General features: G+C 53.9%; 1 protein-coding gene across 3 annotated transcripts in view; it reads left to right on the forward strand.

Annotated features, from left to right (window-relative positions):
- DOC2B (double C2 domain beta) overlaps positions 1-25,672 on the forward strand; it is a 37,068-nt gene extending 11,396 nt beyond the window's left edge. Inside the window, exons 2-9 of one of the 3 annotated variants that reach the window (XM_054166197.1) lie at positions 1,050-1,129; positions 7,440-7,514; positions 10,767-10,876; positions 20,527-20,653; positions 20,837-20,994; positions 23,072-23,153; positions 23,343-23,439; positions 24,213-25,672. In XM_054166197.1, the coding sequence (XP_054022172.1) occupies positions 1,050-1,129; positions 7,440-7,514; positions 10,767-10,876; positions 20,527-20,653; positions 20,837-20,994; positions 23,072-23,153; positions 23,343-23,439; positions 24,213-24,349 (866 nt within the window). In that variant the 3' untranslated portion in view covers positions 24,350-25,672. Of the gene's footprint in view, positions 1-1,049; positions 1,130-2,596; positions 2,621-7,439; positions 7,515-10,766; positions 10,877-20,526; positions 20,654-20,836; positions 20,995-23,071; positions 23,154-23,342; positions 23,647-24,212 lie in introns of those variants that run through there. The other 2 variants (XM_054166195.1, XM_054166196.1) reach the window with 2 other exon arrangements.
- Positions 25,673-27,307: the final 1,635 nt, after the last annotated feature.

Genomic DNA, 27,307 nt, shown 5'->3' on the forward strand with positions numbered 1-27,307 from the left:
TGCATGCCTGATGGGAAGGTGCAGTTACCTTGGAAACAGTGGTGGGATGCTGTGTGGTGGCAAGGCAGTGTTTGGGCAGACCCCTTTTGGGAAGGTGGACATGGAAAAGTGGCTTGTGGGGTCCAGAGGCATGTCTGGCAGCAGATGAAGCTGTGCTAGGAGAGATGCTGCTCCACGTCCAGGTTTGGTGTGCAAATCAGGGTCAGGAGCCCTGCAGAAGGTTTGGGAAGCATGGTTTTAGAAAGTATGTCTTGTTTTACAGCTTTTCCCCTGCTTTGGATTAGCACAACTTGCTCAGGTCATCCAAAGGGAAAGAATTTCTTGAATCAAACATCCTTTTACTGCTGAAGCTCTTCTGGTTTGGTTTAATCTCCTGCCCCTTCCCTGCGGTCCTGTCCCAGGAGCTGCCCTGTTGCTGATGCCATAAGGGACCACTGCTCTGATTAAAAGCTGCTGGGGTTTTGCATTTTAACCATAGAAGCATTTTCATGCTCACTGGGCTTAATTTACTGTTTGCAGCCAAATCAGAGCTGGGAAGGGATCCCACTGGTGGCTCATTTGTTTGAAGGTGTCCCTGTGCAAATACACATACTGGGAATGCCAGCAGCACTGGACAGGGCAGAAGTGCTGACAGTGGGTCTTGGTTGTGCTTCACTCCCCCCAGGGTCTTCCTGGAAAAGAGCCTTCAGCTCCTGGGGATTAGAATACTGCTGGCTGTGGTGGGGCTGCTGATAGGTGGGGGTGACCCATGGGAAAGCCTATGGAGTCAAAGCCTCTGTGCTGGCTGCAGTGCCTGGGCAAGCCACAGCCATTCATCCTTCTTGCTTCTCTCTTAGGGCTGTGCCAGCCCCACCAGCCAAACATGGGGATGGCCACCAGCCTCCCAGCATGAAGCCATGTTACATAACAGCCTCACAGGAGGATGCTTTATGTTTTATAATGTCTGCAGCCATTTCTCTAGCATCTTCGTCCACATCTTTGTGTTCAGAGGGAGAAAAGACAGTGTTTGATGGGCCCCAGAGGTTAATAACATCTTTTCTGCTTTGCAGCCACGCTGGGGACATTGGATTTCAGCTTGCTCTATGATCAGGAGAACAACGCTCTCCACTGCACGATCAATAAAGCCAAGGTAGGTCTCAGTGCTGGGTGTGTGAGCAGCAAGGACCAAATGCCCTGCAGCTGGCCACCTTGGTTCTGCATTATGGGGCCACAGTGCCCTGCCAAACCCATGAGGACCCCCAGGTTCCACAGCTGTGCCAAGCAAATGCAGCAGTGAGGGCAGCATGTGAGGACAGCCAGGTGTGCACCGAGGGGCTCTGGTATCCCTGAGTGCAGCCATCCCTTTGGCAGAGGTCCTTTTTCATCCTGACACCCAGTGTCTCTCCCCTCTCCTTTCCCTCCATCTCTGCCTTTCAGGGCATTTCCAGCAGGGTGGAGAGGCTGTTCATCCCCATGATGAGATGGCTGCAGCTATTGATGCTTTTCAGAAGAGCACCCAAGCCGATGTTGTTATTTGCTTGACGCTGTGACCGGCTGTCAGTTTATAAATGGCTCTTTTAAATGCTGCTAATCATTGCCACAAAGTGCTCTGCCTCAGCGCCTTTGCCGTCTGCCTGATGGAAGCAATTAGGGGGGTTTTGCACATTTTTGAGCAGAAATAGATAACTGAGGTCCAGATTGTGCCTCCATGCCTGTGGAAGGTGCTTCTGGGTGCTGCTCTGTTCCTCTCTGCTTCACCCAGGACCAGAGCAGTGAGGGCTCTAGGTCAACACAACTGGACCCTGCCAGCGGTGGGTTGGTGGAAGATCTAAGTCCCTGTAGATCGTCTAAGTCCCTGTAGATGTTGTGAAGGGGTTGGAGTGTTTTCACAGAAGAAACTGAAGGAGAATGGGCTGTGAGCTGAGCCCCCAGAGGATCAGCCCACGCTGTTTGCCTTCACAGGATACTCCTCTGTCCTCTAGCTGCAACTGGATTCTTTGCAGCTCCCCTCGGCTGGGTGCTGACTGGGTGCTGAGAATGCACATCCCCACCCCAGGGCTCTCCTCATCTGGAATAAAACCTCAAGCCTGATGGCTTGGCTTTGGGGAGCAATGTGGCAGCATCTGCCCCAGCATACCTGGAGCTGTTGCTGGCCAGGGAGCAAGGAAAGCACCCCCAGCTCCCTGGCAGGGCTGAGGCAGCCAGCGGGGTTTGCTTCCCTGCCTGCCACCCCCTGCCTGTCCCCCGTGAATTCGCCGTCAGTCTCTGGGTCAGGCTTCCCTTGGTGTGCTTGGGAGCAGTGCCAAGGAGGAGATTTCTAATTGGGTGTGCAGTGGGTGGAAGACAGAGAGGAAGGAGACCTGCAAGTGATAGATCTACCAGCAGTGAGAGCAAAGGCAGGGCTGGACGGGATCAGTGGTTGCTGACCCTCATCCCACAGGCTTGGGGACAGCACACAGCACTGGTGTCGCCCCTGCTTGTGGGGTGGGTATCCCCTCCCCTCACTGCTCTGACATTCAAGTCCTCTTCATTTCCATTCTGCTCTCATTCTCCCATTTTTCTCTTTTATTTACATTGCCATCTGCTCGCTCTCATTTCATCTCTCGCCTGGGGAAAGCTGCCAAAACTTGACTACAGAAAGGTAAGGGCCAGGACTCCGCTGCTGGTGCTGGAGCCGGCACTGGCTGCGTAGCCGCTAGAAGTAGTGCTGTGGAGGAGGTGATCTGGTGACTGGTGAGCACTGGGGCCACACACATGGATCACAGCTTAGTGCTGGGATGTGCATCCAGCTGAGGCTGGCCTGGCTGGCCTGATGCCCTCAGTGAAAGTCCCCTCAGGACATGTCGCACCTGCAGCATCTCCTGGAGCCTCAGCTGCTGGCAGCAGCTGTTAAAACCTGGATTGCTTCAGCCATGTGAGAAGTGATTTTCTTTCTCCCTTCAGCAACCTCCCCCCAAACAACCCTCTCTCTTCTCTTAGATCTTTTACTTCTCTATGTTTATTTAATCTCCAGCATTTTTAGATCTACTGATGTCCTTCTCAAGTCCCATTTTGAGCTCATGGGGCGTGGGAAGGTGGTTAGCAGGTTCCTGAAGGCACTGAGAGTGAGTTAAATCCAATGCATCTGCTCTGCAGCCATCAGCTGCTGCATTGTGCAGAAGGTCAGTATAGCTTCTCCTCTTGGGGGGTTTGCCCTGGGGACACCTGAGGTATTTCTTGGTGTTCATTCAGAGCAGGCTCTGAGAAGAGATACTGGCTATTTCCAGGGCTTCAGTGCAGCCTCCATGCCAAGTTTGGATGGGGCTGGAATAGGGAATGAAAGGAGGTTTGCTTTATTGCAGTGTGGAAGCCAGTAGCTGCAAGGCTATCCCCAGACTGTGTGATCACACCAGAAATGAGGCACTTGGTGCCTCAGTTTCCTTATCAGCACATAGAGGTGACCTGGGGTATCTGAGGCTGGTTTAGGAAGGCTGACAGTGCCTGGGGATGTGAGGGTCCTGGTTCCTCCTGGAGATGATCAGATTAAGTGCAGGGCTGCTGTTAGTCCACATCTGGATTGTGAGGCGAGTCCTCTGAAGGGCAAGGGAAGGGACACTCAAGGTGCATTCCCCTCCAGCCTTAACTTCTTAGGACAGTCCTGCACTTTGGTGTTACCTTCAGTGGATGCCATCAGGGTGTGGTCTCGGCAGATGGGGCAGCCACTTCTCTCCCCATGCTGCCTCTGCCAGCACCAGGTTGTCTCCCCTGCTGTGCTGATGAGAGCTCTGGGAAACTGCAGAAGCGTCAGGGCTCGCTGGACTGTGGGGCTGAAGCAGGTGTTGGCTTGGGACATTGCAGTGCCAGGGAGGAAAGAACCCCCATTCCTGCCCAGCGGGGGCAGAGCTGTTATGGCCACCTCTCCCTGGCCAGCAGAAGCTCAGGACCCTGTGCAGGCAGGAGCAGGCAGGCTGCCAGCAGCTGGCTCACGCTGCTGACTTGACTTTGGGTCTTGGCAGCAGCCCTGGCCCTTCCCTGCCTTTCACGCTTGAGGCGCACGGTGCAGCTCAGCTCCGATCGATGGGGGAATAAATCAAGGTGGGCTGGGAGCCTCCTTCCGGACTGCAGGAGCAGATGCACGGCAGGAGGGCTCTCCCCTCACTGCCTGCTGCTGTGCACACATATGTCCATGTGTCCCCCTGGGGTTATCCCCACCACAGTGTGTGGGAAACAGGGCTGTCCCTGGGCTGTGCTGGGCATTGCCCCCTCCTAGGAAATGAGATAGAAAATGATGTTTAAGGTGCAGGCACCAGGGTCTGTGCCCTGGCATGCTGTGCCCTGGCCTGGGTGAGGGGTTAATTTTCCACTCAGTCCTGCAAAGCCCAGCCTCTTGTATGGAGCGAGATAATAACCTGCTGTAGGGGCATCTCTAGGTCTGTGAGGCAGTGCAGGCACCGTGGGGCTATGCTATCCTGTAGCTCCATTGCCCTCCTAGGAGGAAAATGCTGTGGGTGAGTCTCAGCTGGCTGCACAGGCAGCAGTGCAGGCAGCTCCCTGGCCCGAGGCAGGCCACGTAGAGCAGGCACTGCCTGTTTGAGCTCTCCTTGCCTCATTGGCTGCAGCCACAGCTAGAAAACACCCAGGAGTTTCCACCCTGCCAAGCATTCGGATGCTCCCCCACCTCCAGCCGAAGCCGAGCGCTGGAGGGCTGCGCTGAGCGTTACTTATGGATTTACTCATAAATATTTATCACTGCAGGGAAATTCCTGTCTCCACGCTCTGTGTCCTTCGGGCTCTTGGAGTGGAAGAGTTTGCCCCATTTCAGAATGGGATGCTTCGGGCTGAGAAAAGGTGTCCGGGCTGGTTTGGGGCAGTGGGAAGCCTGCTCAGCAGGCAGGCAGCTTGCCCCGGGGCATACGATGGAACGAATCCTCCTGCTGTGATTTCTGTATGCCTCTAGCGCGGCGTTAATCGGCAGCCCGATTAGCCTGACTCGTAATTAAATCCTATTGATTAGCTAAATGTCACTGGCACGGAGAGCAGCTGGCAAGGGCTGGGATGCAGCGGGGCTGTGGCTCTCTGAGGGATTGCAGTAAGGATGTTGGGGCTGGGTAGAAGAAGGGAAAGATGAAACAGTCTCGGCTTCACTGCTAAGTTGCACAGCAGCAGAAACCAGTCCTGGCAGGAGGACAGGTTGAAGCTTGGTCTATGCTGGCTGAAGCCAATGGGAGACTCCCCCATCATGTATGAGCCTCCTCTGCTTCTCAGCTCTCTTGGATCTTTAGGGTGGAAGTCCTTCTCCATGCACAGGAGACCTGCAGGTCCCTGGGGTGAGGTGCAAGCTCCTAGGGGAGCAGTTTTGCAGTGTAGAGCCACCAAGGTTGTTCTCATGGCAAACACATCCCTGCTCCAAATTCATATCAAGTGACGGCAGGGAGGTAGATGTGACATTAGGAGCCATTTTCTAGGCTCCTGTCACTCCATCTTCCATAGCACATCTATTAAAAAAGCCTTTAATAGCCTCCTCAGAAGGTAATTTAATTGAGGTGAATTGATGGGTGAATTACAGAGCTGTCTTTCTCCATCCATTTTCATGGGAATTTGCTTGGTTGCATCTGATGTCATTTGCTGAGCAGCAGCGGGCAGGTGGGGCACCCTGGTGAGGGGGGTTGGGGAGAGCCTTTGCTTTCCTCAGCCATGAGCAGTTTGTGCACCTATCCAGATCCCTTCCAGAAGCTGGGGACCAGCCCAGCCCCTTGCTGCTGTGTCTGTCTGTGGAGTCTCAGCGCCTGTCCTCCGTATCTGCTGCCCTCCCGGGCCAGGGACATCACCCAAGAGGCACTGCAGTGAAAGCAGAGCCATTTAGCTGATATTTTTATCCTTTTGGCTCTGCTTTAGAAGCAAAATCCTCTTTGCTGGGCACCATTTGGTCTCTCCTGCTCCAGGGCAGTGTGCTGGTCTCTGAAGCAGAGCCCTCTCCAAGGTCAGGAGCAGCTCAGACCCTTAGTGAGTTGGGCAAATCAGGGAGGGGTGGGCCAGGGGTGTCCCGAGGGGCTGCCTGGAGGCTGTGGGTTATGCTGGGTGTGTTATTTTGTACCTGCAAAGCATGGAAGCCATTTCCCAGCGTTTCCCTCTATGATTTGCCCAAAGCCAGGTCCTGATGATTACATTTTCCTCACGTGCAGCCTTTCCCCCAGCAGCCCACAGTATTGCTTCCCTGCCAGGTGGATCCCTGGCAGCTGCACACACTCATTAATCCTGGGCACTAAATGCTCTGCTCATCATGCGAAGGGTGTGATGAGTCCTTAACAGCACCCAGCCTGGTTCCCATGCCTGGGATGGGGCTGGGCTTGGATGGGCACTTCTGCAGAGAAACCCTCTTCTGATCCAGGCAGAGGGTTGTCTTCAGCCAGCCTAGAAATAACTCCTGCAGCCAGCCTGGAAATGATCCAAGGACTTCCATGATGGAGCTTTTATCATTTCCACTTAGGACTGCTGAAAATTAGGCTCCATTTTTCATGCTCCTATGTTGCTTCCCTACCCCATGGAGTTGGTTTCCACATGGTCTGTGCAGTTATGGCTTTGGGTTTGGTTTGTGAATCACCCTTGGATAATTTCCAGCCTGCTGGTTGTTTAGAAGAGGAGCAGGATTTTCTCTTCCCTCTGCCCAAAACAGAATCAGCTCCATCACTCTAACAAACAAGATCCACATCACCCTTTAAGAGCTGAGGGTGTCGTGGACAATCCATCAGGAGTGGCCACGGGGAGCATTTCCTTGTGTTTGTGCTCCAGTACCCCCAGATCTCCCTGCAAATGCCACAGCAATAGGCTGGCAGCAGCCTCCCACTGCCCTGCAAGCTGCTCTTCCTTCAGCTGTGCCTTAATCAGGAGCAGTAGGTAGGTGCTATCACACCCTGGGGGAGCACTTAGAAGTCCCACCACAACAGCAGAGGTGTGTGTTTGCTCATAAGCAATTATTAAATGACAAACCCCTGTAATTTCAAACCTTGAAATCCACTGTGCTGATTTACTTAACCCCCCAATTAATCGTGATCAGGGTGTCAGAGGCAGCTGCTGGCAGAGCAGAGGAGCTTGTGGCCGATGCCAGGTGCAGGTGAGAAGCTTCCTACAGCCCCTCCTTGGCTCAGGCTGCAGATGATGGAAGGCTGAGCGTGCTCAGCTTTTGCTGTGCAGCCCAAATCCTGCTCCAGCTGTGTTCTCCACCTTTCCTGAGCCAGTAGATCACAGTACATTAGGGGTTAGAAGGGACCTCAAGAGATCATGGAGTCCAACCCCCCTGCCTAAACAGGATCACCCAGGGCAGTCTGCACAGGAATGCATCCAGGTGCATTTTGAAAGCCTCCAGAGAAGAAGACTCCACAACCTCCCTGGGCACAGAGCCCATAGATGGGCTCAGCAAAGCCACCCCATGTGCCCAAGAGATGCTCTTGTCCTAACTGCTGCTTTTGCTGTTCCCTCTGCAGGGCCTGAAGCCGATGGACCACAATGGTTTGGCAGATCCATATGTCAAGTTGCACTTGCTTCCTGGAGCCAGTAAGGTGAGACACCTTCGTCCTTCTTCCCTTCACCTTTCCCTTTGAAATCAGAGCTGGGAGCTTCCCCAGGGAGAACTCTTCACCCAGGGGCTGCTGATTGCTGCAGGTTGAGACTTCTGCCCAGGTGAGAAGGTGGCAGTGGGAATGACTTTGGGCAAATGCCTCTGCAATAAACCAGCGCCTGGGATCTGGGTGCCAACCCCGAGTCCTCACCCTTGGGAGCAGGGACTGCAAATGCCACGCTCCAGAATCCCCCCAGGGAAGAACCTAGTGAAACAATCTGAAACTATAAACAAGCCAGCTCCTTTTATGCTTTATTCCCTTTTTCTTTTGCATTTAAACCCCCTCAGATCATAATAAAGCAGAGTATGAATCGTAGGGGAAATAATTCCATCTCCTTACGTTCAGCGCTTGCTGGAGAGAAGAGTAATTAAAGATATTGATGTGTAGTGAGAGCTTGGTGTAACTGATGGGGATGTTGAATTTAAATGCTAAATGTATGTGTTATGAATATTGATTGCAGTCTTATTTTACACTGAAGGGAAGACCTTTTTTGGGGGGGGGGGGGAGAGGTGTATTTACTTGTTACGCTTCGGTTGAATTAATTGATAATGTTCAGGGCGGTAGAGGGAGTTTTTAACCACGTTTCAAGTTCTGCTGGAAATAGGAGAGCTGGGAGCAGTTTCATCAGAGATATTATCTGTCATTTCCATGTTTTGCAAATGCATTGATTAGCATTTCTGCTGGAGGTGATGGAGACCAGAGAGGCAGGAGGGAAGCTCTGAGCTGAGGGTAGTGCAGGAGCTGTGGATTCAACAGGCTCAGAGCAGCTTGTAGATGGGGGACCCTCTCCTTGCCCCCATGTCCTTCTGCCTCTGTGGTTGCCCTGGCTTTGTGCTGTCTTTCCAAACAGCACTGCCCAAAATCTGCCCTGGGAGAGGTGAGCAGATCTGGGGGGACTGTGGATGTTTCGTGGAACCATAGAATTGTCTTGACTGGAAGAGACCTTTGAGATCAATTCCAGCCTTTGACCTAACACCACCATGGCCATTAAACCAGGTCCCAAAGTGCCCTGTCCACACATTTCTTGAACACCAGGGATGGTGACTGCACCATCTCCCTGGGCAGCCTGTTCCAATGCCTGTGCCAGCAGTAGGACAGTGTTCCTGTCCCTTAGGTGTTTCTATCGCAGTCTTGGGCTCTCAAGCAGCTGTAGCAGAGCCCAAGACAGATGTGGGAAGCAAGATGGGACCAGGTGATCCTTGAGGCACCTTCCAACCAGGTATTCTGATTTGTTCACCTCATGCAGAGTAGTCAGCTAGCTGCAGACTACTGAGTCATTCCAGATGGGAGAAAAAGGCACTCCAGAGCTCAGCTTAATTCATGTCCCTTGCTCAGGGCAGTGTTAGCTGCTGCGTGATGCCCATCACGTTACCCTGTTGCCTAAACCCACTTTCCTCCCTGGCTCCAGGGGCTCCAACCTCAGGATCAGGCCCTATTGGCTCTGAGCTGGCAGTGGGTACCATCAGGGTGCTTTCCCTGCTGTTCTTGTAACTCCTCAGCAGGCTTTACACTCTCTCTGATACCTATTTTGCTGCATGGGCTGGACCCTGGCATGGGAAGGAAAGAAAATAGGTGTGAGATGAAACCTGGTACCAGGAAATGCCTCTTTTGAAGCAACTTTACAAAGATTTAAGGCAAACAAGCTGTTAATGACCATAGCAGGCCACAACTAAGCACACCCACCTGCAGTCTCCTTCAGCCTGCACTGCTCTGCTCTTGCCCCTGGACGTGCCTCTGGGTGAGCAGCACTTGACACAGCCAGGTGGGTGGCTGGGAGCAGCAGTTTCTCCTCCCACACTGCAAACAAACTCCTGCCTGAGTGATGGAGAAAGTGTCTGGCATCACAGGCTTTTAGATGTTGCTGCTAATTGAGTCTGCCCCTGCATCCTGGTCAGCTGCTGGAGCATCAAACCTTGCTCCTGGGATCTCCTCCTCCTAGCCTGGTGCTCATCATTTTGTAACTCCTCATCCAGCCTCCACAGTGCTGCCTGAGTTTCTTTCAGAGGCAGGAATGGCTTTGGTAACCTAAATGAAAGCGCCACACAAGATAGAGAGACTGTCTCTGACAGATCAAACCCAGAGCAAGCAGCTGCTTTGCACAAAGTGTTTGGGAGCAAGATGCTGTGCCGTGGTCCCTTGATGGCTCCACTGCACCAGCAGCTCCTCCAGCTGGTGTCTCTGTCTAGCTGACATGGAAGTGGCTGTGTGCTTGAGGTGCTTTTGGTGGGCAAAGGACTTGCCAGTAAGGTGACCCCCTCTTAGCTGCAAGCATAAGCTCTCTTCTTCACTTCATGCTTCACTTCTCACTCACATTTAGCTCAAGGCTGGTGAACAAAGATGGAGAAGGCAGCAGCTGCCCATAAAAGACACACAAGACAACTTTGAAGTGTTGATTTCCTCAGAGTTCCTTAGCTTAACAGTGACTGAGGCAGGGATTGAACTTTCTGACTTCATGCCTAATTAGAGGGGAAATTGCTGCTCTGGCTGTCCCTGGCTGGGGAGTTTTTGGAGAAGCCTCATCCAAAGTCTGCAGCCCTTTGCTTCTGCTCTCCCTCTGTCCCCAACAGAAGCAGGTGGCTCAGCGGGCAGGGAGATCAGTGTCCCCTGAGCTAGGGGGCTGATGTGTGCCTAGCTTCCCCATCCAGGCTGGTGACATGAGCTGCTACAACAGCTCCACTGTCCCCAGCTCGACTCTGCAGAGCTGTGGTGCTGGAAAGAGTTGCCAGTGCTAACAAAACACTTATCAAGGAAGTTATTTTTGAGTCAGGCAGGAACGGGAGCTGTGCCGGGAGCAGGAATGCAAATAAACAGCCAGAACAGCAAATTGGTATTTTTTAATGAACCTGAAAAGACATTTTTTCCTCCTCTCTCTCTCTCTCTCTCTTCTGCTGCATAAATGAAATCCCCATCCTCTCGCTGTGCTCTGCCAAGGTTCCCAATTTGCTGGCTCCTTCCAGCATGCAGGGTGTGGGGCTGGATTGCTTTGCAAGTGAGCCAGTGAGTCGCTGTGTCTCTGTCCCTCTGCTTATCACTGGGGCTGGGGCCGGGGGGGGGAGATTTGAGCCACCCCTTGGAGGACTGCGGCAGAAGGGCAACTGCAGCATCGTTTTCTCCCCTTCCCTGCCCATCAGTACCCAAATGATTGCCTGGGGGGCTGGGTGCCGCTGACCACTGTCTCCTTTGCTTCTCCAGGCGAATAAGCTGAGAACCAAAACGCTGCACAACACCCTGAACCCCACCTGGAACGAGACCCTCACCTACTATGGCATCACCGACGAGGACATGATCCGCAAGACCCTGCGGTAGGGCCCCAGGGGGCTGAGCAGGGGGCTGAGCCTGGCACCAGGGAGGGGGATGTGAGCCTTGCCCTCCCTCAGGCCTCCCCAAGCATCCCTCCCCATCCCAGTGGTGATTTCCTGGGAGACCTCTCAAGGACCCCCACAGCCCAGCCCCACAGGATGATCGTGCTGCAGTGTGGGGCAGAGTTACTCCCCACCAAAGGCTGCAGCTCCTGCTCGTGTCCTGCACACGTCCACCACCCCTGCCCTGACCCACGAGTGATTTACAGGAGCTGCTGAGGAGCCTGGTCCTGCTTTGGCATTAACTTCACAACTCACTGGCTGGGCTCCTGTCTGCAGGGGTGATGCTGCTTGGTTTAATCTCTTCACACCTAGCTCTCTTCCCCGTGTGTGTCTCCGTGTGTCTGTGTTAAGTCACTGTGGTCATATCTTGCTGACAAAATCCCCTGGGATTTTCTGAGCTTTTTGTAAGAAGGCTGGAGGCATCCATGAATTGTTGTCAAGCTAAATGACGATATTGACATAAGGACAAAGTTATTGTCAAGCTAAATGACATAAGTTTGTACCTGTCTATTTTATTCTTTCCCTTTGGTTCAATTTCTGCACATTCAGTATCTCCTAGCAGCAGCTCCCAGGGGCTGGGGGACCTTGTGTGGAGCTGGAAGTGGGCAGGGGAGTGTGGCGAGTGCCATGTGAGCCTGAAAGCGCTGCTCTGCCAGGAGCAGACTTCTCTGAGCACAAAAGGGTTTGTGACTTGGCCCCTGTCCCACCTGGGTGAGGGCAGGGAGTGACCCAGAGCCTGCAAACAAATCTTGCCCAGGGAAGGTGCTGGGTGGGCCTGGCCACTCCATCAGCACCCTGATCTGGGACCACCCTGCAGGAAGGTTTGCTGTAAGATCTGCTGGCAGAGAAAGGAGGATTTGTATCCTGCTCTGAGGACTCAGGGCTTTGTCAGCTCTGAGGCTGGAATCTGACCTTCCTTATTTTGCAGGCACCCTGGGAGGTTATTCTTTTCCCCAGGGTGAGAGCTGCCTTAGAAAAGGTCCTGCTCAGGGGTGAATTTGGGCAGAGCCTACCTGTTGTCTGCAGCCTGCATAGAGATGAGAAATTTAGCGCCGTGGATTATTATTTCACATGGAAAATATTAGTCATGCTCAGAGTGCTGCAGGCCTCTTGGGCTGGAAAGCCTCTGCTTTGTTATTGCTATTGGTGGGGAATTTTTTCATTTTTCACTCCAGGCTTTGAAGTTTTTAGCCTCTTCAAGCATGGAAATTGGTTTGTAGAGAGATGCTCGGCTGAGTTGTTTGCTGAAAGGCACCAGGGAGCAGGAGGGTTTGACCCACTCTCCCCCTGCCTTTTTGAGGTCCTGGTAGCTGGTTTGCCCTGGGGAAGGGCTGTGCTCACCCAGTCCCAGGAGGCAGCAGGGAGGAGTGGGATGCTCAGTGGCAAGGAGACATGCAGGGATGTGTGAGCCAGGCTGGATTTACCCTTTAGAGAACAGGAGTGGTGAGGAATGGCTGAGGGAACTGGAGTTTGTTCACTGTGGAGAAAAGGAGGCTGAGGGGAGACCTCATTGCTCTCTACAACTCCCTGAAAGGAGGCTGGAGTGAGGCAGGGGTCGGGCTCTTCTCCCTAGTGTCAGGTGACAGAATGAGAGGAAAAGTTTCTTTACTGAAAGAGTGGTCAGGGATTGGAACAGGCTGCCCAGGTGGAAGTGTTGAAGAAACATGTGGACATGGCACTTTGAGACGTGCTTTAGTGGCCACGGTGGTGTTGGGTTGATGCTTGGATTTGATGATCTTGGAGGTCTTACCCAACCAAAATAATTGCATTATCCTTTATGACTCCATGATGCTCCCTGCAGAAAGCTCTGGTTAGCCCATCCCAGCTCCTGCCCATCAGCCTGGGTGATGGCAAGGCAAGCATGGCTGTGGGCTCCTGCAGGGCTCAGCACGTGGGGGCTCCTTGTGCCCCCTCTAAAACTAAGTGCCGTGCACAGACCCTTGACCCCACTTCCAGAACTCCACGGTGATGCACTCGCTGCGTGGGTGGATGTGGCTGAACAGAGGTGGCATTTCTGTCTTGGGAGCTCCGCGGGGAGCTCAGGAAATTGCTTGCAAGGTCGGTTAATGGCCAATTACCCAAACAGCTTCAAAGGACTCCTTTCAGGGAGGTGAGGGGAGGTGAGGGGAGCCTCGGGCTTGCCTCTGGCGCAGGTACCCTGTGCAAGCTCCCAGCCGGGCACTGCAGGGAGAGAAACTCCCTGCAAAGCTTCATCTGCTCATGCAGGGACAAGGTCCCCCAGGCTTTGGCACCTTCTCATGCCACCAGAGCTATCCATCCCATACTTTGCATCCACCAGAGCTGCCTCTTGGCAGGGAGGTTCCCAGGCTGCCCAGCACTCTGCACCAAGACTGCACGTTGCAGCTGAGGTTTCCATACCAGCAGCCGACCCCGGTGAATTAGGTGGTAATTAAGGATCAAAATTCTCTCTATGTGGAGAGAAGCATCCAAGTGCAGTTCTGACTCACTGGCATTTGCAGCTAACTGATGGCCTTTGCTGGAGCCTGTCCCCAGGTCTGGAAATGAAGAATTAAAGAAACAAATTGGAGACAAATTAAAGAAACAAACCTTTTGTTGAAGAAGATTTCCCAGCTGGCACCTCTGCCATGGGGCTGTTGCCTGCCATGTGAGCCATCTCCTCCCCTGGCTGTGGTGGGCTTTCCTAAGTGGTTTCAATCTCTTCTCTTGCATGGACCCCCAGAATTTTTCTAGTCAGGACTCTGAACCCTTTCAAGAATGTCCCTCCTGTAGCCTGGTGTGCAAAGGTTCAAATGAAGCACAGTGCTTGCACCCTTGGTGGCCCTGTGTCCTTCCCTCCACTCAGTGCATCTGGCCTTGGTGGCAGGGCCCAGCCTGCCCTCAGGCACAGGGCATGTGCCAGCTGCTCTGCCCAATGGGTTTGGCAGAATTTCAGGTGGGAACTCAAACTCCTGCCTGTGGCCCAGGGAATTCTTCTGCTAAAACAAGCTTCTGAGCACTGTGGCTCCATTTATTACTTTGCATGGGGGAACCAGAGCCTAAAATTCAAGTGCTTTTCATTTTCTTGAAGAGCAATTCTCCAGTCCCATTTTTTCTTTTCTCTCTTTTCATGGTTGAAGATATTGGCAGAGGAGATTTTATTTATTTATCCTGAGGCAGGTTTAGATGAGATAAGACTTCTTTCACACCAGCCACAAGGTAGGAAAAGGCACTTTTTACTTTAATTCTTTACTTGAATTTTCTCCTTTTCAAACACTGGATACTTAATGGAGTAGAAGGATGCAGGACTGGGAAATGTTGCACCTCCTCATACAGCTACCCACTGAATCATGCAGTCATTTTGGTTGGGAAAGGCCTTTAAGATAAGTGCCATCATCAGCCTAACACCTCCATGGTCATTAAGCCATGTCCCCAGATGCCATGCCTACATGTTTTTGAACACCTCCCTGGGCAGCCTGTTCCAATGCCTGACCACTCTTGAAGTAAAGAAATGGTTCCTGATAGCCAACCTAAATCTCCCTGGCACAACTTGAGGACATTTCCTCTTGTTCTATCACTTGATACTGGGAGAAGAGCTGCCCAGATGGGTTGGAATCTTTGCTTTACGTGAGGAGGGATGGGTGAGCCGAGGTCCTTGTTGTCTGGAGCTCTCTCAGGGCTTTTTATTTTGGTGTGGGTTGAGCTGTTTCTCCTCTATGAGGCTGTCCATAACACCATTGGCAGTGGGTCTTCACCCTCCCATGCCTTGTGTCTTCCTACCTTCAGTGCTTCACTTCCCCCCATCCATCATCTTGGCAAAATATCTCCTTCTCCTCCAGGAAAAGCCAACTTCAAAGCTGTGGGGATGCTGCCTTCCCTGGAGCTAATCAGGCGAGGCTCCTGCAAGGCATCTGTCTGGAGTTGAAAGAGCATGAGCGATGCTCCCCTCGGTCTGGGAGGTGATCAGTCCTCAGGTGCCTCCTTGGTGCTGAGATGTGCAGAGGGGCAGGGAACACAACTGCAAAATCTCTTTAATGTAGAAATAACGAAGGAGATCAAAGCTGCTGCCAGCCTTCGCCTCCCAGCCGCCTGGAGAGCCTGTGATGTAGTGGAAAAGCACCCAAAAAATCTTCCCTGCCCACCTGGGCTCTTGGTAGAACGTGTCCAGCATGGGTTGTGGTGGGTTGGTGTTGGCACACAGCACTCTACCAGTACCTGAAGACCTCCTGGGGAACCAGTGGCATTCACCTTATCACAGAGACCAGAGCAGGAGCATCCTTTCCCTCCTGGAGAGCAGGGTAATGAGTCCCCTCTTCCCTAAGCCCCCCAGCCCCACTCCATGCCCCCACTAGCTGCCCCTCATCCCTGTGCAGCCTTGTCTGAGCCGCTCAGGCGACAGACACAAGCCCCAGGAGCTGTTGTGCTTCACCTCCCCAAGCAGGGCCACCCCCAAGGGAGAAGGAGAGGTGAAGGCAGCTCAGCTGATTGTGCTGGCAAGCAGGGGTTTGTTAATGAATCAACCCCCTCAGAACCCAGCAGATACCTCAGATTTCATGAAGCGCAGCAGGTGGGAGGATCTTGAAAGGTCTTATCCATTCATTGAATTAAATATCCTTGAGTCTAGCCCAAGGCTTAATAGGGATTAAACCACCCACCAGCCTGAGAGAAGGCACATTCAGAGCTGCTCCAAAGATGCTGGGCTTGGAGGGCTGGAGTTGCTGGGCTTTGGAGCAGCTTCCTTGCCAGCACCAGGAGTAAATCCCACCCCGCATTCCCCTCTCCCAGTCCCTCTCTGTGGTCTAAGCGTGACCATGCCCCAGCAGCTCAGCTGTGGTCTCTGGTAGTGGGAAGCCAGGGTGCACGACAAGGGGCTGCAGAGGAATTCTGGAGGGGAAACTGACACAGGCAGAATAAAATCTCCTCCACTGAAACAAGGCAATATGCAGTAAATAGATTGGATTGGTAATAAATACCAGAGCCGGGCAGATATCGGATACAATTATTCATATCCAGAGATATTGGCGAGGCCATGCATTATTCATGTGGGACTCAGCTAGCCCACGAATGCCAGGAATTCTTTGTTTAATCATGTGTTTGACAAACATTATGACTCATTAAATATATTATTCAGAAAACAGTATTTGATCAGGTCTAATAGACATGCTGCAGGCACCGAGAGCTTCAGGGTCCCCATTCGCTTTACTCCAGAAGCACTGAATGAGGTTTCCTCCAGAACCGAAGGCACACTCATCATTTCATCTCCCTTTTCCTGGGGTGTCTGTGCTCACTGCTTGAGGGATTTTGTGATGGAGCCTGGCACTGAATCCTCCCTTGGCTTTTGGGAGAGCTGGGCAGTCCCAGTCTCTTTTTTCCCTTAGTACAAGCAGACATCACCTGCACATCTGTTCCTCCTTCGAGAGCCTCCCAAGTTGCTATAGGGACCATAAGGGATCTTAGAGACAGGAGCTGCATCTTCAGGCACTGCTGCTTGTTATGTGCATGTGTGTTGTGGAAAAAGGTCCCAGTGACCCCCTGTTCTCCCCTTTCTACGACGGGAAAGCGGCCAGAGGAGTGTGTGTGTGAGCAGAAGTTGTGAGTCAGCTTGAGCTGCGGTGAGTCAGGACTGTAACCCAGGAGCCTGGGCTGAGTAGGAGGGAGAAGAAGTTTAATGAGCTATGATTGTTCACTTGCTGCTTAGTTTTCTTTCAAGGTGGCTTTCACAGCCCTTAACTTAGAGATCAAGACCCCTCAGTGGAAGCTGTCAAAGCAAAAGCTGAGCTCAGGGGCCTGGGTTTAATGAAGAGAGACAAGGGAGGGATGATGTTTGAGTTAAGGGCTCAGGCTGGCAGGTGAGTGTGGCTGCCAGGGGCATCTCTTGCTTTTTGTCATGGAGCTGATTTTTCCTAAGCCAAGGCATGAAAATTCCACCACATTGGCTGCCTGTGATAAAATCCAAGCTGGTGTAATTGCATGATGCCTGTTTCCAAAGAGAGGGCTGGGGCTGGAGCTGCCTCTGGCTCAGGCTCACTGCCTTTGCTCATGGGCCAGGGCACCACCAGCCTGCCTGAGTTACAAACTGTCCTGGTGCTGATGAACCATAGCCAGAGGGACTGGGGTTCAGCAGCTGAGTGCAAGGGCTGACACAGAACTCTGTGTTTGAACTACCTCTGGGCACCACACACAGATGGGCACAAAATGTGGGGCTCCACCTGAGAGGTGGCCAGTGTTGCCAGAGGGAAAATGGGGCTTGGAGAAACTTGCTAGTGTCTCCAGCTCCACTGTGCAGTTCAGAGGCAGCAGTGGTTCCCAGGTCTTGCAGGTGTGCCAAAAACTGCCTCCCAAGGCACCCAGTGCTGTGCAAACACCACAACTAGCTTGAGACATCAGCAGGGACAAAGAGCATGGCCATCAGCCCAGCGCTGTGCTGCCTGCATCATGTAGCATCTCTGGCTGCTTGCTGCTGTTGGTCCTGTGGGACAAAGGGGACATGCATCCCATGGTACTGCAGCAGGCTGGGCCTTGGCCACCCCAACAGTAGCCCCATTTGTCACCTTTGTCTTTTGAGGAAGGATTTGCCCTTGGGTGGGCTGCAGCACAGGCAGCTGTGGTGGTTTTGCTACCCTGGGGTGTTCCTGTGCCCTGCATGCTTCTAAAGGAGGGCTGGGGGGCAGGAGCTGTCCCAGGGAACAGCTCAGAGGGAAGCTGGCATCTGTCTGGGGCTGAGCTGAAGGTCTCTGAGCTGCACAGGGACTGGTGTCCTCAGAGTTACTTGGTAAGGGCGGGCAAGGGGCTTCCTGTGTGCCCAAGGGGGAAATGGGGCTTGGGGGGGATTCTCCAGCCTCTCCCAGTGTGACACTGGAGCTGCTCTCCCTGCCACCACCATTGCAGTTTTCCAACCATTTCCTTCCTGGCTGGCTGACCGTCCTGGGTGGTTCTGGAGCTTCACAGCATGTAGGACATTGCATTTGTTTTCTTCTTCTTGTGCTTCTGGGTTGCATCTAGACACTGTCAGGGGAAGATCTTGTTACTCGCGTTCTTAAGAGGTAAAACCAGCACCAAAGCCTCCCTCCCCCAAGTGTGCAAGAGACAGCACTGCTCTGCAGGTGCTGGGTGTAAAAATAGAGCCTTGGCTGTCATCTCCCTGTGAGGGCCACGCTCCTCTCCCTCCAGCCCAGCTCTCCTCCAGGGCTCTTGCTTTCCCTCCAGCCCAGCTCTCCTCCAGGGCTCTTGCTTTCCCTCCAGCCCAGCTCTCCTCCAGGGCTCTTGCTTTCCCTCCAGCCCAGCTCTCCTCCAGGGCTCTTGCTTTCCCTCCAGCCCAGCTCTCCTCCAGGGCTCTTGCTTTCCCTCCAGCCCAGCTCTCCTCCAGGGCTCTTGCTTTCCCTCCAGCCCAGCTCTCCTCCAGAGCTCTTGCTTTCCCTCCAGCCCATTGCTTTCCCTCCCCAGAGCCTTGGCCAGATGGGTGTGGGGTTGTGCATGCCTGGCAAGTGCCACTTCTTGTCTGGAGCTGCTGCTGCTCCTTTTTCTGTTTTGTTCTGTAGAAGGGAGGTGAGAGGAGGAGGGGAAATAGCAGACAGTGTGCCTGCATTTGAGATTCTCTTTGAGGATTCTACTGTTGCACTGGGGTGGGTTCTTGGTGGGTATCTATAGTAACGCTGCAGCCAGCTATGGAGCAGCATTCCCTAACTTCCAGTTGTGCAATTTGTTTCCAGACCCCCTTCTGTTGCTCCCTGGCTCTGACAGTCCTTGTGCTGTGTGACTGAGCCATCCCCATGGCTCCCTCATCATCTTGTTACTCATTTGTGGGCATGAGGATGTTCAAACCCTTCCTGGAGAAAACATCCACAGATGAACCATCCATTGATAAACCACCCAGGGACAAACCATCCATGGACAAACCATCCAGGCACGAGGCATGGGGTGCAGTTAATTACTCTGAGGCAGGATCACAGGGCACTGTTTATTTCTAGTTACTCTTCCCCCTTTCTGAAGAGGTCTTGGTTGTTGAAACCTGGCAAGACAGGGTAGGGTTCCTGGAGGCAGAGGTGCCGCCATGGGAAATGTGCTCCAGTGGGAGCGGATGAAGGAGAGAAGAAACCAGGGAGCTTTCAAATGGACAAGAAGACACTGTAGGGAACTGGGAAGGGAAGGGAAGGGAAGGGAAGGGAAGGGAAGGGAAGGGAAGGGAAGGGAAGGGAAGGGAAGGGAAGGGAAGGGAAGGGAAGGGAAGGGAAGGGAAGGGAAGGGAAGGGAAGGGAAGGGAAGGGAAGGGAAATGCCTTTCCTTTATGGATGAGAAGCCCCACTGTGTGGTTCCCATGGGGGTGCAGGATACAGGATGCTCTCTTTGGAGTGGGATGAGATGGCTTTCCTTGTGCTCAGCTCCAGGCAGTGCTGCTGGGGGTCAGCTGGACTCTCACAAGGCAGCCAACACCCTCCAGGTTCCCTCTCTGGGATTTCAGGAGCTGTGAGCAGAGGCTGTGTGCGACCACTAACTTTGCTCTTCTGTTGTCTCTCCTGATGCCTGGAATGGGCTGGGAAGCAGCAGAGAAATGACTCATTAGCTGCCAGCTCAGGGAAGGCATTTATAGCTCTGCCATGGAAAGCAGCCTGTGCTCAGCAGCCTGTGCTCAGCAGCTCCGTCACTGCCCGCAGGCTGCGTCACCGCCTGTGCCCTGGGACCCAGCCCTGCCAGGGCCCCGCTGGGGCTGGGAGAGCTTCTCTTGGCTGAAGTGTGATGTGTTTTGCTGGCTGGCTCTGCAAATGCCTCCTGCTTTTGTCTGCATGTTGGGGAAGGAGGCAGAGGACCTCCAACATGTTCCTCCATGGGATAGCGAGGTCCCCAGCACCAAGGGACACCCTGGGAGCTGACACACTCAGTGCCCAAGCTCCTTGGTGGAGAGGGAAGTTTCTCCTGGCCATGCAGTCTGAGAATGGATTTAGGCAGAGCCTCCTCAGCTGGGCAGGATGCAGCTGGGCTGGCCAGCAGCTCAGAATAGTTTTGCTTTAGTCATTGATGACTTTGATGTTTTTATGAAAGAACCATTTGGATGCTTGGGGCCCTGGGTTCCTTTCCTGACAGTGCCTGGGCTGCGGTGTGGCAGTGCAGGGTCATGGTGTTCAGCGTCTCTGAGCATCTTCTGGGAGGGACCCTAACCCCTGGCAGGGTGACAGCCATCCCAAGGAGCACAGGAGCCAGGATGGGTTTGAGCAGCAGAGATGGCCACAGTGGCTGTGGGGCTCAGATGGGGTGTGCAGGTAGCTCTGTGTGGGGGCCTGTGTGATGGAGCTGTGTGACACGGTGCAGCACAGCTTCTGCCTCCGGCATCATCCCTCTGCTTCCCCAGAACTGGTCCCACTATCCCAGCAGCCTTGGGTCTCAGCTGCAGGGGTAAAGCAGACCAAGATGCTGGATGTCACACTGAAACACTGTGAGCGGCCATGGCTGGACTGTAGCGGTGGATTGAATGTCCTCCAGCTGCCGTAAGGAAGGTGCCTTGTCACTGACCTGGGGAACAGTGGCCTCCAAGTTGTCCCCTCCCTGGAGGGGACCTGCTGTGTGGTGGGGTGGCCCCTTTCCTCCTGCCATCACCTCCCCTCTCCTTGGCAGCCCTGCTAAACCCCTTCTCGTTGCAGGATCTCAGTCTGTGACGAGGACAAGTTCCGCCACAACGAGTTCATCGGGGAGACACGGATCCCACTGAAGAAACTGAAGCCCAACCAGACCAAAAACTTCAACATCTGCCTGGAGAAGCAGCTGCCGGTGAGTGGAGCCTTCAGAGCAGTGTCCCCTGCTGTGGGCTTGCAGGTAGAGCAGCTTCTTCCTGGGGCATGTGGGAGCAGGGGGGATTGGATCCCTCAGATGTGTTCAGGGGTGGGGTGAGCATCCCTGGCAATGTTCAGCTGTCCTGGAGCGGCCCCTGGACTGGCTGTGTTCCCTCCCCAGATAGATAAAACAGAGGACAAGTCGCTGGAGGAGCGTGGCCGGATCCTCATCTCCCTCAAGTACAGCTCACAGAAGCAGGGGCTGCTGGTGGGCATCATCCGCTGTGCCCACCTGGCCGCCATGGACGCCAATGGCTACTCCGACCCCTACGTCAAAACGTGAGTGAGGCTCCGTGCCCGGGCACCGCCGCCGCTGCTGCCAGCCCCTGTCCGAGCCAAACCGGCCCCTCCTGCCTCTCCCTGCAGAGGAAAGTAACTGATCTCATTAGGAGATGCAAATGAGGGCGTCAGGGCAGCAGCTTCCAGTCACCTGCCCGCCTTATAGCCCGGCAAGGGTTTTACAGCCCTTGGAAGCACCGCGGGTAGGGGGAGGTGCCCCGTGGCCGTGCCCCGGCCAGTGCATTGCCCCTGCTGGTTCAGCGCCGGCTTCGTGGCCATGGTGCCCCCCCGGCGGGGTCAGCACTGCCCTCTGGCGCTGCCCTTGCGTGGGAGAGGGTCTGCAGCAGGGAGCCAGCCCTGGGGACAGAACAGACAGTGGAAGCAGACAGACAGGGGTGGTTGGGTTGTGCCGGTGGCACAGCCCCGACCTGGCAGGTGGTGGGTCTCAGCATGGAGATGGGTATTGCCCAAGTAGCATGAAGCCTGAACCTGATGGTCCTGGACCTTGCTCAGCACTGTACTTTCCCTTCCAGTGAACCCCAGCCTCTGCTTTCCCTCCTGGTGGCCCCCCACGCTTTTCACTCTTGGAAGCCCACACTATCCCTGCTGGGATGGGGACGGCTCCTGGGTGAGGTCTGACCCTCCTGGCTGGCGGCACAGGGGCACCAGCGTCCTGTGCCAAAGGTGCCAAAGGAGAGGAGGCTCAGCCCAGCTCCCAGGCCGGCATTGGCAAGGCTCTAATTACAACGTGTGTCTAATTAGGTCAGACAGCACTTTAATCGCAGCCCAGGGCTGGGGTGACTCCAGGGCCTGGTTAACAGAGCCCAGGGCACATTTACAGGTCCCACTGACACTCTGCAGTGTAAATGGCTGGGCAGAGCCTTCCTGCTGGAAAATGCCAGCAATATTAAAAAGAAAGAGGCATTCGAATGGCTCTGTTGGGCTGCTGGTGCTCAGTGTCACCCCTGCGGCTCATACAGGGTTAAGAGAAGCTGAGGAAGCCCGCGGTTTGCTGTGCAGAGCTGGGCGGGCGTGGGGCCCTGCACCGCCACAGCTCCTGGCTGTGGGGGGGGACATTTTTCACATTCACTCTCTGCACAGCATGGGGCAGCCAGGGCTGAGTCCTCCCTGTGCCCATCCTATGTCCCTGTCCCCAGGGTGCTGCCCCACACTTTGGCACTTTCAGGGATGTGATTTGTCAAGGCAGAATTACTCAGAGGCCGGTGGCAGAGTTTACTGGCAGCACCTTTCCCCTTCCTATTTAATTGTTTGCTAGGAGTGAAGGTGTTTGCATAAAAATCCACTCATGCTCCTGGGAAGCTCAGTCCCTGGAGTAAGATCATTCCTGCTGTACACAGCTGTCTTTAGGTGCCCCTGGTGCTCTCTGCAGTAGGTTGTATCTGCAGGGCTTGAGTCAGAGCAGAGACAAGTGATGCTTCTTGGAACAAGCCCTAATTTTGTAATTATGAGGAAGATCAGGAAAGTGTAACAGGGGAGCAGAACTGATGGAGCACCGAGACAAAACAGTGAAGGACTGGCTTTGGCCTGGCCCAGATTTTAGGTGCCCTCTCTGCTTAAGGACACTTTAATTCCATTTGCTTTCTGGCCCTGCTGTTGCACCACAAAACATCTGCAGGAAAAGCAGTGCCAGAAGCTGTGACTGCTGCGCTTGCTCCTGCGTGTGGGTTCTGCCTCCTGGCAAGGCTCTGCATGAGCAGAGCAGTCACACAGTCCCGGCTCTGGACCGGTTGTGGGCTGGGAACATTCGATTTAGGACGCTGGGAGCATGTGTGTGGTGCCAGTGTCCCCTAGGGACTGGAGATGGGATAATTGTGCAGCCAGCTTGCCCTCACCTGGGGACATGCTGCTTGTTACAGACATACCCAGCATTTTGGCAGGGGAGGAGGGAGCTGTAGCTCCAGGCGGCTCAGCCACCCATCTCGCCCTGCTCATGCAGCTGCAGGTGCCCCAACCTGTGCCCAGGCTGCAAGCGAGGGCCTGGGCAGTCCTGCCTGGCTTCCTCTCTGGGAGGGGGTACAGGACCTGTGTGTGACTGTGCTGTGTGATTTCCTTGCAGTTACTTGAAACCAGATGAGGACAAGAAATCAAAGCATAAGACAGCAGTGAAGAAGAAGACGCTGAACCCTGAGTTCAATGAGGTGGGTTTTCACCAGCAGTGCTTCTCACCTAGGGGCTTTTTGTAGTCCTTAAACCTAAAAGGAGAAAAATAAATCAACCTCAACCCTTAGGTGAGGAGTGGAGCTTGAGTTCCCTGTGGGTAGTGAAGGGCAACAGCCCAGGGAGAAACCCAGCATGGTTCATCCTGACTCTGTCTTCATCCCCAACAGGAGTTTTGCTATGAGATAAAGCATGGAGACCTGGCCAAAAAGACCTTGGAAGTCACAGTGTGGGACTATGATATTGGGAAATCAAATGATTTCATAGGTGAGTGGAGCACTCCAGATCTCCTCAGCCTCTTTTGTTTTATCTTCACCTTCTGTGCCTCTTTTTCCATCTGCTGCTCTTCTGCAGTTCTCCAGCCTTCTGGTTTGTGCTCCATCCCCATGTTCCACTCTGTTCTGCTTTGATCTCTTTCCTACACCTCCTCTTTCCTGAGCCTCCTCTCCTGCAGCCAGCCCCACTGCTCCTTGCTTCTGTGAGGAGCACCCAAGCATGGAGCAGACACAGCTCCCTTCCCTCTTCTCTTTTCAGATACTTTCTGTATGAATAAACCCCAGCTTTAACAGGGAGGTTTCATTTATCTCTGTTGCACACCCAGGCTTGTTGTGATTCTGTTTCTGATCGCTGTGATTTATTGCCAACAAGTGCCCAGCACCTCTGACAGACGCTGCAATGCAATGAGCAACCAGCCCCTGGCACAAGAACAAACGGCCTGGGGCAGGTCTGGGCAGGTCCCAGACTACAGCTGTGAGGGGCTGGGGAAGCTGGGCTGTGACTGCCCATGTGTGCCCTCAGGTTGTGACATCAGATGCCAGGAGGGCAGCTGCACGATCTGGCCTCACCCCTTGGTATCCCCCAGCACTACGCCCTGGCATCCCCCGGTGTCCCTGCATCTCCTGGCATCCCCTGGCACTCCCTAGCACTCCCTGGTGTCCCTGCATCTCCTGGCATCCCCTGGCACCCCTCGGCACTCCCTGGCATGCCTCTCAGGGCTGATGCCCACCCCCTCCTCGGGCTCTCCCTGCCTGTCTCTGCAGGTGGAGTGGTGCTGGGCATCAACGCCAAGGGCGAGCGGCTGAAGCATTGGTTCGACTGCCTGAAGAACAAGGACAAGAAGATCGAGCGCTGGCACACACTCACCAACGAGCTGCCAGGAGCTGTCCTCAGCGACTGAGCACCACAGAGCCGCTCCTGGGGTGGGCACAGCTCTGACAGCCACAGCCTTTGGACTCCTCTGGTTTATGGCTCTGGATACAGGGGGTCATGGCACTGGGGCAGCCAGGAGAGCAGAACAGCCCTCACCACAGCCTGGCTGCAGGGAAGCCCTTCCCAGGGCCTGGGGCAGCAGCGGTTTGCTCTGCCCAGCAGGTTCCAAGCCCTGAGGCTTGTCCCAAAGGCCTCTCTGCACCCTGCCACGCTCCCACAGGCCTGCCCCGCACGCAGGCACGGCCAGGTGCCTCCACACACCTGCATGCACTGCGGCTCTGCCTCCTCTCCTGACTCTGCTCTACAGAATCAGCTCCTCGCTGCCTTGCAACCCAGTGGCAAAATGAATGCATCTGTCTCGTTCGTGTGTCTCAGCTGAGCAAAAGGCCTCACTACAAACCTGGAGCTGTTTGCTCGGGGCCGTCCTGCCGCGTCGCTGCTGGTTTGTCAGTCTCTGTGGTTTGGGCCTCAACAGCCTCTTACGCATTTAAAGCTCCTCTGTCGGAATGGTTGTGTCCCGTGGTAACCTCGGAAGACTCTTTGCTTTCCTTCCAGGAACGTTGTGCTCGTCCTCTCCAGTCACCCAAGTGAAGTGAACCAGGCAGGCTGTGCAGACCACAGCTTCCCTCTCACGCTCCCCAGGACTGGGTTGCTGCACATGTCCAGAAGTTTGGGGGGCAAAAAGAAAAAGCTCGGTGAAGCTGTGGCCTGGCAGCAAGGTCTCACACTGCCTTCCCAGCAGCTGCTCTCCCAGGAAAATCATTTCTTCCCACCTGGAGCCACACTGCCAGGCTTCGGCATGGCTGTTTTGCCAGCAAAGCCACCTTTCTGGGTGACATTTTTATATCAGTTTTTTCCCCCTTTTCAACCTTTTCCCACCTCAAAACCCAACCAAGAGGCTTAACGCTGTGAGCTGAGCCCCCACCGTGTTTTGCAGAGACACTCGGGGTTGGTTCATTTTCTTGTCTCAAACAGCATCCAACCCAAATTTCTGTGTTCAGCACAGTAATAATTTCATCATTTAGGAGTAACAATCCCAATTCTCAGCCTCTGCATCCCGTGGGGTGAATCCCTGTGGGGATGGAGCTCCAAACCTCATCCCACCGAGCGCCGGCTCTTGTGGAAACACGACGGCCGTGGTGTTTGCACAAGAGCCGGCACCCGGTGGGATGAGCTACAGTTTTCCACCGAATGCTTCACCCCACCAGCAATTTTGGCAGCCTCTAACCCATAATTTCATTGCTGGCTCCCCAGCAGTTTCCCTGTAGCTCTGTGTGTGTGTGTGCATTGTCAACTTCCTTTTTTTTTTCCCTTTGGAAACCAATTGGCTTTTAGGGAACTCGAAACGGTGATTGTGTTACGTTGTTTGATACTGGGGGGAAGGGAAATCACCAAACCAATGTTCCCATTTTTTTAGCATTAGACACCTTCCTGTTTGTAATCTGGAATAGGCTTCCCAAGGAGGCTGTGGATGCCTCTTCCCTGGGGGTGTTCAAGGCCAGGCTGGATGAGACCTCGAGCAGCTGAGTCTAGTTGAGGTGTTGCTGCCCATGGTGGGGAGGTTGGAGGAGATGATCTCTAAGGTCCTTTCCAAGCTAAGCCATCCTAGGATTCTACAGATCTGCACGGATCGTCTTTGAATGCTGGCAGCACCTCAAGTAGGCTCTTCCCAACTAATCCTCTCCGTCACTGCTCCAGCACCTTAAAACCTGGTTTAGGGTTTGAGCTTCCACAAGCGCCAGGGTTGGCTGTGCCTCCCTTTTCCTGCAAAGTCACTTTCAGTCCACTGTTTTTCAGCACATCCTGCCATGAAATTGGTTTATGCCTGGAGGTGGAGTAGGCCATGCTGTGTGTGTGGGTCCCTTCACTTTGTACCCCAAGTCTTTTCTAAGTGGATGGTCCAGCTGTCCATCCCAGCTGCATGCAGAGTGGTGGTCGTCATGCCCGGCCTTGTGAGATGTTTGATACAGATGTTTTGCTACCATGTGAAGGCTGCAGAAACTCTCTGTACCTGCATCCTAAACGACTTTTGTATTTCAGTATTATCTCTCTGTGTACTTTTTGTCAGATTTGTTAATATTTATAATGAGAAACTAAAATAAAGAGGGGGGAAAAAAGAGCAAAGTCGCCGCCAGCAGTGCCGTTTGTGAATCTCCCCACGTCGGACTGCGGTGCGGGAACTCCCTGTGGCACAGCGCTCCTTGCAGCACCAAGTAAGTCCCCAGCTGGAGTGCTGGGTCCAGTTCTGGGCTCCCCAGTTTGAGAGAGACAGGGAACTACTGGAGAGAGTCCAGCTGAAGGGACTGGAGCATCTCTGGTGAGGAAAGGCTGAGACCTGGGGCTGTTTAGCCTGGAGAATAGCAGCCTGAGAGGGGATCTGCTCAATGCTGATCAACAGCTAAAGGAGGAAGGGGGGCAAGAGGATGGGGCCAGACTCTTCAGTGGTGCCCAGTGATAGGACAAGGGGCAATGGGCACAAACCCAGGAGGTTCCACCCAAACATAAGGAAAAGCTTCTTTGCTGTGAGGGTGGTGGAGCCCTGGAGCAGGCTGCCCAAAGAGGTTGTGGTCTCTGGAGAGCTTCCAAAGCCACCTGGACATTGTGACCCTGGGCAATCTGATCTAGGTGAACCTGCATTAGCAAGGGACTAAGTGATTTCCAGAGGTCCCTTCCAACCCCCTCCATGCTGGGGTTCTACGTTACCCAGAGATGTAAGATGATGTTCTGGGGCCCAATAAAGACTCAGGAGTGGGAGATGACATTAAACCAGCACCTGGGGTGCTGCTTGACTTTGTTCTCCCCTTTGCAGTCCCTTGCTTCTGCAAAAAAACCCCAAACAAACCAACCCCCTGATATTGCTGACTCCACATCCCCACCTTCACTGGGGACCCAGCTGTGTCAGCAGGGTGCTGAGGTTGCACAGGTT

The sequence above is a fragment of the Dryobates pubescens genome, chromosome 13, assembly GCF_014839835.1.
Source record: "Dryobates pubescens isolate bDryPub1 chromosome 13, bDryPub1.pri, whole genome shotgun sequence".
In the NCBI taxonomy this organism is placed as follows: Eukaryota; Metazoa; Chordata; class Aves; order Piciformes; family Picidae; genus Dryobates; species Dryobates pubescens.